The sequence below is a fragment of the Hydractinia symbiolongicarpus genome, chromosome 5, assembly GCF_029227915.1.
Source record: "Hydractinia symbiolongicarpus strain clone_291-10 chromosome 5, HSymV2.1, whole genome shotgun sequence".
Classification (NCBI taxonomy): domain Eukaryota; kingdom Metazoa; phylum Cnidaria; class Hydrozoa; order Anthoathecata; family Hydractiniidae; genus Hydractinia; species Hydractinia symbiolongicarpus.
The window spans coordinates 30,550,172-30,566,974 of record NC_079879.1 but is presented as its reverse complement, the minus strand read 5'-3'; the positions used below and the strand labels follow the sequence as shown (position 1 = coordinate 30,566,974).

At 31.4% G+C, this 16,803-nt stretch overlaps 2 protein-coding genes across 2 annotated transcripts; one reads left to right on the top strand and one right to left on the bottom strand.

Annotated features, from left to right (window-relative positions):
• Window positions 1-3,266: 3,266 nt before the first annotated feature.
• LOC130645878 (suppressor of fused homolog) lies at window positions 3,267-7,500 on the bottom strand. Its single transcript, XM_057452005.1, has 11 exons — window positions 7,333-7,500; window positions 7,004-7,138; window positions 6,734-6,870; window positions 5,774-5,916; window positions 5,610-5,695; window positions 5,408-5,480; window positions 5,149-5,327; window positions 4,864-5,022; window positions 4,654-4,792; window positions 4,289-4,357; window positions 3,267-3,411 (listed from the first exon to the last, which is right to left on the bottom strand). The coding sequence occupies exons 1-11, from the start codon at window positions 7,446-7,448 to the stop codon at window positions 3,340-3,342; spliced, it is 1,308 nt and encodes a 435-aa protein (XP_057307988.1). The 5' UTR covers window positions 7,449-7,500; the 3' UTR covers window positions 3,267-3,339.
• Window positions 7,501-11,404: 3,904 nt separating this feature from the next.
• LOC130645877 (biorientation of chromosomes in cell division protein 1-like 1) lies at window positions 11,405-14,031 on the top strand. Its single transcript, XM_057452004.1, has 3 exons — window positions 11,405-11,564; window positions 11,676-11,800; window positions 12,500-14,031. Exons 1-3 carry the CDS (start codon window positions 11,436-11,438, stop codon window positions 13,827-13,829), a joined length of 1,584 nt encoding a protein of 527 aa, XP_057307987.1. The 5' UTR covers window positions 11,405-11,435; the 3' UTR covers window positions 13,830-14,031.
• Window positions 14,032-16,803: the final 2,772 nt, after the last annotated feature.

The following is a 16,803-nucleotide window of genomic DNA, read 5'->3' as shown; positions in this document are numbered from 1 at the left end:
AAGAAAACAGAAGGTTTTGCTATTGACAACACTATTATAATCAAATGTATTCTCATAGCAATAACCTCCGTCCAAAAAGTTTTAATACTTTATGCTAACAGGTGGGCAAGAAAAACAGAATTTCGTGACAAATACTCTGCAACCAGGGCTGTGAGTTGTCTGCTATGGCAGATGTGTAGGAAAGATGCATTAAAAATGTGCTAAGTCACAGTTTCTGCAATGTCTGCATTGTGGAACAATCAATGCGATAGCCCACAAAAGATCCAGGAATAGACAAAATAAGACATGCCGATTGCAGCAAGAATTATTACAGTTTGAAGTTTCAGACCTAACCAAGTAATCTAAGATCCTAAGTCCTAAGTTTGTTGTAAATATTGACAAGTGAACTTTGACAAGTTCAAAGTGTGCAAGTATTATATTGACACGCCCTAAATCATTCCTTGTGGGTATGATCTTTGAAATTCAGCCTTTATTTCAATAATATTTGAAATAAGATTGTAGTTAATTGTACTGACACAGGTCGAAAATAAAGAAAAATCATTGTACAAAAAACATACCAAACTATCTTCTGTTACTTCCACATCTAAAGTAAAAGGGTTAAAAAGATTATAAAATAAAGATAAGATAAATTAAAAATATACAATTATTGCAAAATTTCTCACCCAATGCTAAATTTTTGGTTTCATTTTGCTTCATATTTTGATCTAGTTCTGAACATTTTCCAATATGACACACTTTTCTCGCAATTTGATAATAAATTACATAGTCTAAATTATATAGTCACAATTACATCTTCCATCAATACTTTCTTGTATGCAAGTTCTCCTTTAACATGTTACAATACTTGTAACTCGTGTTGGCGAAATTTTGCTGACATGGTTTTTGAATTGAACAAAACACGTTGGTAAACTTACTACTTCAGTCAGTTTATGTTTCCACACATTATATAGCATTAAAAGCGCTCTCATTTCACATGTCATTTTGCTCTCAATGTAGTTTTAATTTTAGGTAAATGTTTCCTTTTGCTCGTGAAATGTTACAATTTTTTTACTGGAGAGAAGTATTATTTATCTTAATAAACTATAAAATAATATCCAATTCGAAAACATTAGTTTAAAAGTATAATTAAATATTACAAGTTCAGTGCAGAAAAAACAGCATTTAATTAAATAAATTTCAGTGTTTTCCTTGATGAATTAATTTAACCACAAATGGTTACAAATTGTTTTCAATGTTTTTTTATTTTTTTGTTTTCATGTGTGATCGCAAAAGCCATAAGAACTTCTTATGTGCGATTTTACTGCATCAAATAATTGCTGATACGAGCTCGTAAACTTTAAAAGTATGCCGAGTGTCAATAAGAATTGCGAAGGCTGCAGTACATGTTATGGAATCTTACACACCTACTAATCCTTCATGTAATTGTATGGCTGTTAAAAAAGCTAAAAACTTCTGAAAAGAAAAACTAAAAAACTTCTGAAAAGAAAAACGGAACAAGAGATTTATGGTTTGTGATAGAGCTGTTGATGTATTTGATGAACAAACTTGAAATCATTTAAAACTTTAACTGAGCAATTGTGATGGAGTAGATAAAAAACCTTGATGAAACAAGGAGGAATATTCTATAAAACCAACATGTTACGTCCTTTTTTATTTTAAAATAAGATGGCATATAATTTTTACCTGCGTCCTATAACTACTTTAAATAACAGTTCTTAAAAAAGTAAAAAAAAAATAAAAATAACTATAGATATCAATGATCGAATTAAGGAATCACTAACGGTGATGTGCAAGTACATGTTAAAATTCTTTCAAAATACAATCCCATGATGATTGTTTTCTCAGTTAACATGAATAAGCCAACAATCATCTTCTAAGATAAAGATATTAATTTATTCCCTGGATATGTTATCCACTGTCTATACAAAGGATAGAAACTTCCCAATGTCACAAAGATTGACCTTCGGCCATTCAGACAAGATAAACAAGAGTTTGAATAAAAAAAAATAATTAATCAAATTTAAATACCAAATTTAAAATAAAAAAGTTCAAATATTAAGTATAAAAATAGAAAGCAATCCTTAATAACTAAACAGTAACATGCATATAAAACTTGCATCGTAAACATGATAATTTCTTTAAAAAATATGTATATACAAACATAATCAAGAATAAAATATGATGTCAAAGAGTTACCTGTTAAATCAGCTAACCATCAGCTGAATTAGACTAGGAGTAAAATTTAATAAAAAATTAACTTTTGCTGGAATACGATTAAATCATGAAAGTTTAAGAAGTCATTTTTAACTTTGGTTACAGTGATTTCTATGTGAATTCTTTCATATTCATTTAGAGTTATTTAAAACAACGTTATCAGTTCCTCTCCCCTCAATTTTAAGTAAAACATTCTAACGATTAGTGTCAGGGAGCTTGGTTTATAATTATTTTTGTGTTCATATTAATTCAAAATAAAACACACACAAAAATTCTTGCTTTTATATCAATGTTGGCCTAACAAAATATCAGTGATGGTCACACTAAGGTAAATTAAACTGCCAAAATATTCATCACAACTTAAATAAATTAATAACAAAATTCTCCATTACTTCCTGAAAGAATGATTCGATGTAAAAACAGTAACAATGTCATAACAGTACCAATATTGCCAATTAAATTCTAATAATATTTTTTTTGTTTTTTTGAACTTCACATATTATTTTAAACTTTTAAATATTGTTTATAAAGTCTACAGCTCTTTATTATTTATCCAAGATTGACATGGCTGCAAGCACAATACAACAAAGTGTTGTTCAGCCACAACATTGTCATCAGGAGATTAAATTTATTGTTGTATCACCAAAAAAGTGTGATACCAATAAATAAATAAAAATCTGCTCTGCCTAATTCCAATTCTAATTTATAAATTCTTGCTTGCATTGTAAGAGGGTTAAAAACGTTTTTTAGCTGAAGCAAAAAAAGACAAAAAAATAACAAATCAAATCTATAGCATTTTTTAAGCTTATTGTTAGGTTATCTCATCACCTTATCTACAAGTAAATCAGAAAATTTAGCTTTATGAAAAAAAACCCTGCAATATATACATATTTACCTCTTAAAGAAATTAACTATAAAACATATAGTACAACAGCTTAAGTAACCCGTACAATTTAACTGTGTAAATATAATAAACTAAATGTGTCAATATTTCGTAAGGCAGATTGATACTATAAAAATATTGGTTGTAAAAATAAAAAAGATTTAAAGAATATTATTTCATGCTATCTATATTTTCCCCCAAATAAAATATTGTTAACAATTGCATTTCTTTTTACTATTTTTTTATGAAGCATTATCAACTATGGTTATCATTAAGTTCTTCTGTGGCCATACATAAAAACGTGGTAACGCCACCTAAAAAAATTAACTCTATTCTCTATAAACAATTACTTAAATTGTAGGATCAAAGAAAGATGAAAATTTAACCCTATTATACCTGGGGGGCACAAAGTGCCCGCAGCCTTTTTGACTAGGCATAACTTTGAATACACATGTGATTAAGTGCTAAAATTTTGTGACTATTCGAAAAACCGTTGACATTCATGTAAGAATGTTTTAAAATGTCGTATTGGGTATATAAATATTTATTACATGTATGTTTGTTACTAAGTAGTAACCAAGGTGTTGCTAAGGTGATATATGGTTACTAGGGACAAAAGGCAGACCAGATTTGAATTAAATATCGATCCAGCAAATTGACATCATTTCAGATCCCAATGTTGTCATTATATTGTCTTACTTCCCTTGATTATCTTAAAATGCCCTGTTCTACATATCTGCAAAGTTTAATGACATGAGCATTCATATTTCTGGTAGAATGGGTCTTTTTATCTTTATCGTTAAAATAAGATAGTTTCTTGACAAAATGATGTCATTTTTTATTTCAATTACGTAATTAAAAATACTGTTTTCATGTGAAACACATATTTTGGTATTCATTCCACAAATCTATCAAGAATTAAGGCCGTATCATTAGTAACAAGCGAGAAATCATAACGTACTGAAACATTGGGAAAATGACCATTTATCATATGTGTGACGTCATTTCTAATCCCTATGACGTCATCAAATTATTTTTTTAACCTGGATTGAGTTTGTACTGAGACATTTTCCAAGGCATGTTTCATCACTTAAGTACAAGTGGTTCAGCAGGGTTACAAGCACCAAAAAAGCTCAGGTATAATAGGGTTAAAGAGAATAAAAATAAAAATGCTTTCATAAAATTACGCACCTCATCAGGTTGTTGAAGATCATCAAAATCATGTGCTAAAGTTTCCAAAAAATCATCTGGTATTAAAACCTATAAAAGAACAGAAACAATCTTCAAAAACAAGCTTTAACTGATATATCCAATGTGAACAGCACCAAAGTAAAAAATTTGGGGGACAATGGGGACAATGCTGGTAAAATTGCGATATGCGACAGACATTTTAATATACAACATATCTGGTAGGTAACAAAAATATTTCGTTTTCACAATGATCTGAATTTAAAATTTCATTGATTTACCTTTAGTTGTTAAAAAAAGATTATTTTTCCATAAGCTGTGGTACAAAGTCTTAAAAATTAAAAACATAAAACAAATGACATGCTTACTTGTAACCATGACCGGAGAGCAGCGTAAGGATATTTCTCATCCACACTTGTACCAGTGATATCGGTAGAGACAAAAGTTATAGCACTGTCTGAAGACGCGCTTTTAAATGTGAAGTGTCTTCCATGAGCTAACCTCCCTCTGCAAAAGAAATCATAATATTTTCCAACATCTGTGAGTGGCTAAAATATCAACAAATTTAGTTAGCTTACCTGATAGCCAAAGGAAGCATTGCAGCCGCTTCAAGATTGAATCTCAACTGTAGGCCTTCAACGATGGGTCTGGCTCGAAGAAGGTCACTGACGGAGCTGTAATTTGACATGCGACTTGCAGAGTTCATGTCCTCATGCTCTGCTACTTCACTACGATAACTGTAAAAAAGGAAAAAATAGTTTAAAAGATAAAAGATAATATATAACATTAGACTTCCCAGTTGACCACACCACAAACATCACCGACTTCTTAAAAAATTAACAGGTTAGAATAGAAATGCTTACTTGGCTAAAGAACTTCGAATTCTCACAGACAAGCTTGAACTTGAGGGGTCGCTGTGACAGTTAATAGCTTTTGATGCAGAGCTTCGGATAGTTTCTTTACTGCATTCACCCCACCAACATTTCGCACTTACCCCACTAAGATTGGACCCATCTTGATCTATACCAATCTCAACTAACTCCTAACATTAAAAGCAAAGAAAGTATTGTAATGGAGGAGCATATGGTTATGTATCTAGTGTTTATCTTACATATTACATACCCTGAAATTTGTATTCATTTGAAATATGCTCTTGCTTCGCTTTACATCTGTTACCAGCCATTGCCCACCAGCACTAAGGAAAATTTTAAATTCTTTACCTACATCATTTAATTTATTTATTTTGAGGAAATATTAGCCTAAACATTTGTTTTACTAAAAATAATAAAGAATGTGTATTTAGAAGCAAAGAAGAATTACTAACACTGGTATTTGTCTTAACAAATTCAAAACAGCAGGACCATTCCACTGTTGAGCAGCTTGGAGTTCTTCTGTGCAAACACCAACAATCTTATTAGAAAAAATGTGTTATTTAATCTGTATGATAGCAGAAAACATTCAACCCATGGAAAAAAATTTCAAGTTCACCTGTACAAAGTTTACGAAACCAAATGGGGTGATAGTCTGTGATAACTGAGGGTCTTCTGTGATTAACATTTGTTGGATGAAACTGTTTTGTAAATCAAGTGGTACATGCCAAGATACATGATCACCACCACATAACACAGCATCTAAAAAAATCATTAACAAATAGCCCACTGTATCTAATATTTCCTTACACACATTCTTCAAAAAGGTTAGCAATGTTTTCATGAGAAACTAATGTAGAGTAATAGCTAAAGAATAATAGATTTTCTACAACACAATGATGTTTTTAAACTGTATTTAGAAATTTATATACTGTTTGTTTGAGGCTAAAAATAACTTGGTAAAAGGTGGAAAAAACTAATGTCATCTTCCATGTGGGTAACTAGAAAGCACATGGAAGCAAAATGGGTTCAAAATCGAACCAATTTTCTAAAGCTGGGTCAACATGCCTATTTTAAAGCAGACATGTTAATGGAAAACGATGAAATGAAATGAAATTATTCGCAAAGACGTGACTGAGAATACCATAGAAAAGCATACATACACAAAAAGAAAGTTTTTTTTTTCAGATGGTCATTTCTTTTCGTAAAGGAAATATAATTTATTTTTAAAAGTTATAATCAAGAGGATGATAAAAACATTCACTCTTAACTCTTATTCAATTTAAGGTGTGAAAAACCGATCAGAAAAAAAGTTAGTTATTTGGATAAAGTCAATATTTCCCTTTGAAAAATAAATAAATAGTTTCACCACTGGAAAGATCGTCGTTTCTTTACTATAAATGGCTAATAAAAAAAATCCATTTTTTGATGCAGTAAAGGTATACCGTGACCTTAATTGTTAAAAAAACATAATATTTACCCTTGTTTTCTTAAAGAGTTAGTTGAAATCTAACCTGTTGTGAAATTATTATAAAAATCATTTACATTCGCAGTTCCCTTTTTAATCAAATATACACACCTGACTGAAAAACATATTTAGCAAGGTTTTGCATGAGTTCTGCTGGCCACGTTGGAGGTACATGTTCGTCTGGTGCTCTCCTCAAACGAAAAGTCAATTCAAACCCATATCCACTGGGCCCATCATCTCGTGTCACACTGTACATTATAAAGATAATAAATTAAGTATGTTAGTATTAACTGAGAATTTTTAATTAGGTTTTAAATTTAGATGACAAACTTTTAATGTTAGTTCAATGTAATGTGTGTGTACATTACATTAATTTATCACCTGTGAACACGCCCATCTCCATGTAAATCTGAAAGTCCACAGCTGATGTAGTGCCAGTGTGGTGGAATGCCTTTTCTTGGATCACCATCATTAGCAAACATGCTAACATAATCTAAAGGATCTGGACCATTTAACCTGATAGAAGATGTGAAGAATATTAACTGCTGATACTAGCTTAAAGTTATTAATAAGAAGATAAAAACTAACAACACATGGTTAAGTATATAAACACATACAAAATCCTGCAAGTCAAGTGAAATCCACTAGATATTAGTTAGGAATATACTGAATCTCACTAAAGGATTTAAAAAAACATAACAATCGCATACCAATATTTCACCAAAGCTGTAACTTGCAATGGATTATGTTGATTGGGGTAAATTCTTCTAAGTTCTGAATATATGCAGTGTAAGCCAGGTGGTGTCACAGACGCAGGATGACTCATACTTATAAATTGAGATTTTTATCACTATATATACAAAAAGGGCATTTTTTAACTGGATTGTGTTGTGCAGAATAATTAAACATGAAATTTATGATTTCGAGATAGTAAGAATAGATAAATTTTGAGTCATGGAGTTGGGTAGTTAGGCAGTTGCCGAGGAAAGAGCTGAAGAGTTGCTAAATTTCAGGCTATTGAAGTTGCAAGTTAAATTTGCTCTCTTCTGTAGAGCCTATTACTTTTTCATACCTTTTTAACTTAGGTGAGATTGTGTCAGAAAGGGATTGATAATAATTACAGGTTTAATGATGGCACTTTTAACCAAGATTTTTGTTTTTTTAAAAAAAAAAGTTTAAAAGTTTAAAAGTTTAAAAAAGAATAAGCAGCGTTAGGTAAAACCTTATGAATTGTACAACCTGCATGCTTTGATTGTTCGACAACGTTCTATGTTTTTTAAAAAACAAGAATTGTCAATCAAACTATGGCAATAATTATATTAGAGTTATTGTGTAATTGTGACCATATGGCAAATTAAAATATGACTGCAAATAGAAATAAAAAAAAGTAAAAATGATGTCATAAATTATATAAACAACGGCAATAAGTTATGTTAGCCATTGTGGAGGAAAACCATATATTTATTTTCCATAATAACTAACATCAAAATAGTTTATTTAAGTAAGTAAGAGTTTATTTGCTGAGAACATAACTAATTACAAAAACAAAATGTTCTATAGGAAAAGGAACTTAAACTAGACAAATTGCTAAAACTTTAAACAAGCTGGACCATCACACTAGTTAAATAACTAAATCTAAGGAGATGGCCACCATTATATGTTTAGAATTTTCCATTATAAATAAATAAATATAAATTTTTTGTTTGTTTTCTTTAAGAAAATTAACTACACACTGTAACTAGGATTTTTTTATCTGTTTAGAGTATTATCATAAGTTAGTTAGGAATATTAATGAGGAGGGAATTTTTGCAGAGTGATTTTATTTTAGATCTTGATAGTGAAGAAATGTCTTGTCTAAGGAAAAGAGATTGAAAGAAGTTCCAGGCTAGTATATATTGATATAAAGTAGAATTGGTACCAAAGAAAAAGTTCTAACAAGGGGTTTGTCTAAAAGTTTAATAGAAGATCCTCTGGTATTGTAAGTATCTGGGCGAAACGCTAGACTGAAAAGACTATTTATGTCAAGTGGAGAGGTTTTGTTCAAGATTTGGTGAACTAGAGTTACATTAAAGATTTTGGTGGTATCAAAAATATCAAGAAGGTTAAGTTGCTTTAGTAGAGGTTTGGAGGGTTGATTAAGGTCGGCAAAGGTCATGAGCCTGACCGCTATTTTTTAAAGTTTAAAGATTCGATCAGTATGGATGTTATGGGTTAGACATCAAACTTGGGAGGAATAAGAAGCGTGAGAAAAAAATAAAGAGGAGTAGATAGATAGAGAGGAGTATCTTTAAGGGAACATAATGACGGAGTTTAGAAATTGCTTCATTACTTCTGGAAAGTTTGGTAGATAAGATTTTTATATGAAATGACCAATTAAAGTGAGAGTCGATAATAACCCCAAGACACTTAACACAAGTGGAAAAGGATATTTTTTTGCCATTTAGTTTAAGTCTAACATCATAGCTGATTGATTTATTGGGATGCCTGAAAAGAATAACATCGGTTTTGGCAATGTTAAGTGCAATTTTATTTACATTTAACCAATGCCATAGAAATGTTAGATCAATATTTACCCTTTTCTTAATGGTTTTCATACTGGGACTAGAGCATAATAGACTGGTGTCATCTGCAAAGTGAAAAACATCACCATAGTAAATTCCGTTTAGGAGGTCATTAATATAAATCATATAATATAAATGATATAAATCATTATGTACTAAGAACAAGCTAGTATAAAGTAACAAAATAACGTTAGAAAAGAATTAAAAGCGAAAAAAAATACTCATATGCATAAGAACACGCCAATATTGTCACTAAAGGTCTTCCCATGTGCATTTTCACAACATGCCTACAATTATTAATTTATAGATCTATGATACAAAAAAAATACAACACAACTATACAATTTTAAAAAATGTGCTCACTTAAAATTTTGATGCTAGGCTTTTAGACTTGGTGGACTTGAATAACTGGGCCGAAATAGGTTCGGATTTCAAGCCATGGCACTAATTATTATAAATAATGATGATTAAGAAATAGGATATTTAGGATATTTATATGTTCTATTCAGTAGCGTTTTAGTGGTTTTTTAATTCAAAATTTATATATAAAAACTTACTACAATATTTTTAAAGGGAAGCCAAGGTATAAAATAATGCTGAACTAAGATTATAGAGCTTAAAAAGTTGGTTAACAAGCCTTTGTAAATTTTTTAAAAAGCTCTTTTTGTTCTGAAGATATTCGCAATTAAAAAATTTTAGATTTAATTATGTTGCATAAATTATGATGTCATATTTAAGCAATAGCAATTTTTGACATTTTCTGTCATCAGTAATTTTAGACGGAGAGTTACTTCTTTTCTTGACTAGCAGTCTTGTCAATTGAGGTAAAAACTTGAGCTTAGATCTAACTGTGGAGATCATTTTGGAAGAGAGTTATTAATATGTCCTGTCCAACACATGGTAGCATAGAAAACGGGCATTAACCCAAGAATGATGATGACAATAATGCTTATTAGTTTAGCTATTTTTGTATATCAATATTATACTTCTGTAAAACAACACATTGTCAATATTGTCATTACATTATGACATTTTTACGAAGTGGATAGTAGTTAGGCTTAACTCATCTTATGACAAAGTTTTGGAAATTGTGATAGTCCCTTATTAGTTGTGCCTGTTCCATCTTATGACCTTTGCCTATAATAGTTAAGATAAGATCTTGACCGTTTAGAAAGGAATAATATGAGAATGGTTAGGTGGATGTGTAATGCCAGTCTGAGAGACAGAAAGAGTTCAGATGAGCTAAGAAGCAGGCTAAGTCTCTGTAGAATTAAAGATGTTATCCAGATAAGAAGATTGAATTGGCTGGGGCACTTGGAAAGAATGGAGGAGGATAATTGGGTAAGAAAGTGTAGAGACTTGATAGTTCCTGGGGCAAAGCCCAGAGGCAGACCGAGAAAGACTTGGCAGGAGGTTATATGGACAGACTTGATAGAGAGGAAGTTGAGTTTAGATCTAACACAGTCTAGATCAGATTGGAAGAGGGTCATTAATATACCCCGTCCAACCCATGCTAGCATGGAAAACGGACGTTAAGCCGAGAATGATGATGATGATGATGTCCAATCTTATGACAAGTTTTTGATAGTGCAAGAGTCATTTTCAGAAACTTTGCCTATCTTATCTTGAGGCAATTATGTACAATTGTCCGAGGTTGGATGAAGGCTGTAAAGCACTGACCTGTCTTTTGACAGGCTGTCCTGTCTAGACGATCAATCCCTCTCACACACTGAAGGTCATGTTACCTAGCTAGAACTAAGCTAGTTATTTTGTTATTTTATTTTTTGATGTGATCAAACAATCAAAAAAGATTTTTTAATAAAAATCACACAAAATAAATTTCTGTGAGCATTTTATTCTCCCCTAAATTCATAATTTTATCAGAGTATTTGAATTTTAAAAAATTAGCTAGCTAGCTCGTCGTAGCTTATCTAGCTAAATTCTAACAAAAATTTACCAGCTATAATTTTTAATGTTTTAAGAAACTAACACCAAAAGATGAACACGTTTTAAGAACGTGAAAAACAAGAGAAAACATAGCTAGATCATCCATCCATAATGTAGCATTTTATCCTGGCACCTATGGAAAACTTTGTTTGTTGATTTGATAATATTGCATGTTTACAGAAATAGGGACCACAAAAACCTGCATATTGCAGCAATAAATTGACAATCCTCTTTTGTTTTTGTCGTTTGTTCTGTATTTTAAATACGGTCTGCAATTTAAATGATACGGGAAATAAATATTAAACATGGCGGAGATAGTAGCGCAGTCGTCAGGAGATCCACAAAAGACAATCGATGATGTTGTTAACAATGTTAAATCCGAAGGCCTTTTTGACCAGTTTAGAAAAGAGTGCTTGGAGGAGTTTGAAAATATGGTACTGCTGTTTCACTGAATATTATTGCCAGCTACAGTAAGGCATGCACCCAGAGGGGGAGGAGTGATGGTGGCTGCTTACTACTAAAGCTTTCCGTTTACCTGTTTTTAGGAAACATATCACCAGTTGAAGCAGAGAGTAGAAAATCATGTTACCTCCTTCTTATCCAAACATAAGTACCATGATGGCCTACAAAAGAACTTGTTAAGAAATAACCTCAGAACTCACATTAGCAAGTATAAACTTTCTTTGTGTTACTGTTTGTGTTTGTGTTTATAACTAAGTGAACAATATCTAGCTAGCTAGCCAGCTACCCGGTAACTGGTAAAAAAAACAGGAATAAACATTCCTCACCACTATTTTAAAGTAATCAACTAGAGAACTGACCAAATCTTTTACTAGCACCAGAAGTAAACATGGTAGCTAGAGAGTAACCAGCCAGGAGGTATCCGTTAAGATGAACCACTTGTAATTTCCCAAAGTTTTAATTGTAATAATTCAATGACCAAAAAAAAACTGTATCAGTCTGAAATGCTTCAAACTTGTATGCTTTAATTATTATTGTTATTATTATTACATGTTGAAGTGTTATACCTAATGTTGTGATTTTATGTACATACAGGCAAAAAATATAAACAACAAACCGCAGTGATCAGTAAAGTCAAGTTAAAAAAACAACTTACACTGAAATACACAAAAAAATGAAAAGGCATTTTCATTTTATCTAGTAAATTGGTATCTAATTACTGCATATTTAAAGATGATGCTTGCTGTCTGGTGGTTTTCTGTTGATCACATCAGAATAGTCATGGTTACTGCTATTTCCAGTTACTATCTTTAACTACAGTAGCTAAAATCTATAAGAAACAATAACATTTAGTTCTGTGTATTTTGAGCAGTTATTTTATTTGTTTTAATTTATGCTTTGTTTATAGGTCCGATATTCTTCTCAATAGTATCCAGCAACTGGTTGATGAAGTGTTGAGTTTGAAAGGCCACAGTTTTTGCCTAAAAATTGATAAGGAAGTTGATAAATATTTGAATAAAGATGAATCTATTGTTAAAACTAGTCAAGATTGTTCATCTAAAACTGAAGAAAAGGAAGAATGTACAGAAGAGGTTCCCATCCAAGACGTGGGAGCCAGTAAAGAAAAAGGAAATAGAGATATCATGACGGAAGTCACTGAAATTGAAGAAGTTGAAATGGAAATAAATGATAACCCAAGTAATATTGAGTCTGAAGAGCATAATCCTTCAAATAGTAATCCAGAAATATTTGAAGTATCACTAGAATCAAAAAAAGATTCAATGGCCGCTGAAAGTCAGAAGTTAGATAATCCTGATAAAAATATCGAAAATAAAGACGAAAATAAAAAGACCCTTGATGAATTAAACGCAACTACAAAAAATACTGAAGAAAATTCCGACATTACCCATGTGATTTCAGAGGAAGAACCAAGTGATGACATACAAGACGTTGAACAAAAAATTGTTTGTGGTATAACTAAGAGCAACAAAAGTACAGATATTGATGAAAATGTCGACGCGAAGAATGGTGACGGTAGTGCCGTCGGCAAAGTTATGGATTGCGAAGAAAACGAAAAAGATGAACTTGCTGATATGAACTTAACCAAACAATTTAAAGAAAATAAAGTTATTGAAACAACAAATGAAATTAATGAATTTACAGGCCATATACCGCCTCTTATAACTGAACCGATATCTGATGACTCAGCAAGTAACCATAGTTCATTCACTGAAGAAACAAAAGCATTAGGCGAAGTAGAGCAGAGAAGAAAGTCGAATCGAGTACGCAGCCTACCCCTAAAACTTCGACAAAATGAAAGTAAGACTGCGTCAGATGATAATGATTCAATTTCTAGTAATGACACGGAAGTAAAAACTCCTAATGAAAGCTCGTCAACACAACGCCATGGAAGACATAAACGCAAGCGTTCCCAACACCCAGATGACAGCCGCGATTCGTACGATGCGCTTGAGAAACGATCATCTAGGGGGAAGCCACTTCCTGATTCAGATAAGCACAAGAAAGCAAAAAAGCGAGATCGTTCTGTGGGAGAGATTGAAGAGGCTTCTCGTAGTGGGGGCAGAAAAACTAAAAAAAAGGATTTGTCATCTGATCATCCAGATTCCGTAAGCCAAAGGGAAGACATAGTCGCGTCACCGGTTAATACTCCTGATGACAATGCGAACAAAAGGACGAGAAGGCCAATTAAACAACGGCGATGTTACTCGCCTTCTTGAGTTTTACATTCATATAAAGTTTGAAGAAACCGTCAAAGATTAAGAACGTCTTGTTACACTTCTAGCTGAATTGGAGCAGATATTTCGGCGGGATTGATTGATTTAGTATCGAAAGTTTTTGCGGTTTTATAAATATAAATCATTTCCTGGAATTTATTTTCGGCTCGATAACAAGTCATTTTTAAAAGAAAGTAAAAAACAAGTTAAGCTTTTTTGTTCAGTCAACAAAAATTTATCGATGCTTACCCGCAATTAGTGAGGAGATGAAGTAATGGAATAAATTGTCACGAGAATTAAATTTCACTAAATTTTGTGCTTTTCAAGAAAGCTTTAATTACCACTCCCGTTAACGAAAATGTGTCTTTGTTAATTCTGTCATTCCTCATTCGTATAAATTATTCGGAAATTCAATTTCTCAAGGCTTACAAGATAATAAGTCCTTGTGTTTACGTAAAATCACAAAGTTCACCGCCAACACTTTATTTTTATATCTTAATTACAGAAATAATTTTGATAAAATTAAGCCTTATTTTCATGTCATAATTTCTTAACTGTCCCCCCTCCCCGCCAAAGTCAATGTTACTGAAGAGCAAACAATAAATAAGTAAAAAACATCTTCAACTTTGACTTTTTGGGGGGAGGGGGCTTAAAATGAAATTCCCAATATATTTTTTTTTCAGGGTTTGTGTGAATTTTATTTATTTTTTTAAATTCCCCTTCTTTAACAATGTATTTTTTAAGAAAAAACAGACACCGTTTTAGAGCTTAGGATGCCCAGAACACTAATGTTTTAGTTTTGTCTCAACATTCAAAAATGCTTGTAAGGTACAAGCCTAAAACGTAGAGGTGTGAGCGAAATTTATCTTTTTTGTCAAGTTAACAGTTTCAATTTTTTATTTAAAATAAATACTCTATGAATTTTAAGCTTTCCAGTGATAGAAATATAAAAAAGTGACAAAAATACGGATTTGGTATTTAATGGTACATAATGTTGGGTATCGTTGACTAGCTCAATTCACTCTTTCTAATACATACGAATTATTTTATTGACACCCTAGTCCTCAGTAGTTACTCTCGACTTTTCAAATCATATAAAACGTTGCACTGTTTTTTCGCATGTATTTAAGTTTGGCGCAAGCATAATTATAACCTTTAAATTCTCTTTCTTATGAATATGTAAAGGATTTAATTTTCTCAAATTTCAGGACTTTTTGTCAATTAAGCGAAAGTTAGTTCCCGCGAAATTTTATTGGAAAACTCGATTATTTGTGAACATTAATTAAAACGAACTTTAGATTTTTCTTTCTTTTTGAAAAACGATTTACACTAATTTCATCTTCAACAGTCTAAATTTTAATGTATCCTATCGTAATTCTGCAATTTAATGCGGCCAAAAAATAATAATTTTAGGCAAAAATTTTATCGCAATTAGAGGGAAAAAATAACTATTTATTTATTTATTAATTTATTTTTATTATTTATGCAATTTTTTGTCTTGTTTTTGCCACTCAAACTTCTCAATTTCTTTATGATGCATTTAAAAAAATAGTTTTTCATTTCAAGTTTTAGAAGGTAAACTAGGCTGGTAACTATGAATTACCTTGCTTAACGTCCACTAAGTATCTTCTCGGTCCATTTCATTGAGCTTAATTTTTTTTCAACAAAGACCTGTTGAGATTCTTTTCCACCCTTGCCGCACTAAATAAGAGAAAAACTGAAAGCACCAAAAAATTAACGATATTAACTGTAAAAAATTCCTATTAAGCAAAAGTAATTCTCGCGAAATATTATGACTTCCCAACTTTGCAAGAATTAAAATTTATTCTTAAACAAATTCTCGTGAAAATTAATTCCCTAAATGTAATTGTTTTGAAACCGAATTCCCGGTCTGATATTCTTATAAAAAGTATTCTTGTAAAAGAAAAATCGTATACTTTAAAGGAGAATTGAGGTCAAAAAATAACTTAAGTTTAAAATGAGAGTTTTATCTTCCCCGAATGTATTGGTGCACATAAAAATTCTTAGATATCTACTTATAGCCCTACATAAGCAGTTTTTCAAAGTCACTTGATTAAAAATGTGACGTCACTAGTGCAAGACTATACTAGTTTCAAAGCCGCATGTTTAAACATTCATTTAGTGGTGGCGACTCCTTTGATGATACTTGCGAAGATAGCTCTGGTAGTTCCGTTGGTAGTAATAAAGATTATTTGTGTGGATATGTTGCAAATCCCGAATATAGCATAGAAGAACTGAAGAAAAGAATTTTTTCTTCTAGCAGTGACAATAGCGACGATAAAGACGTGTTTAACTCAAGTAGGACAGAAAATTGGAATTTGTGCCAATTTACGTTCTTTTATGCCGACATTTATAGAATAAAAAAAATACTGCATAGAATATGAAACTTTACTTGGTGATAAACTTGATTCTGGATGCATAATAAAACATCGCGACTTTGACACATTATGTCTCAATATATTCCGTTCTTTCATCAGAAACCGTCGACATAAAAATAAATTCCCCGTAGTAAAAGAAATGAATTCAAATTTAATTGTTTTGAATCTTAATTGAAGCTTAATTGAAATGGTCGGATTTTTTTTCGAAATTAGGAGTACTCTTGTACTCTTTCAATACAGCTAACTCTCTCTAATTCGAATCTCTATATTTCGAATATTTCTAATCTCGAACGAGTGATCAGTCACCGCGAATTTTTCTTAAGAATATAAAAATTTGAACAATTTCAATTTCTCAATTCTAAACTTTTTATAATTGGAACAGTTTTTAGTCTCTTCAGCACGATTCTCTCCCTAATTCGAATTTAAAAAAAGCACTTAGTGAAGCTACTTGTATTGCCGAAAGAGATCGTCTCTCCAATGTAAAGCAATCAAATATTTAACAGTTTTTCAATTAAAGTTTCTTTTTTGTGTAAACTATAAAAATAAAGATTGAATGTAACTTGAATTATGTTTTCTTG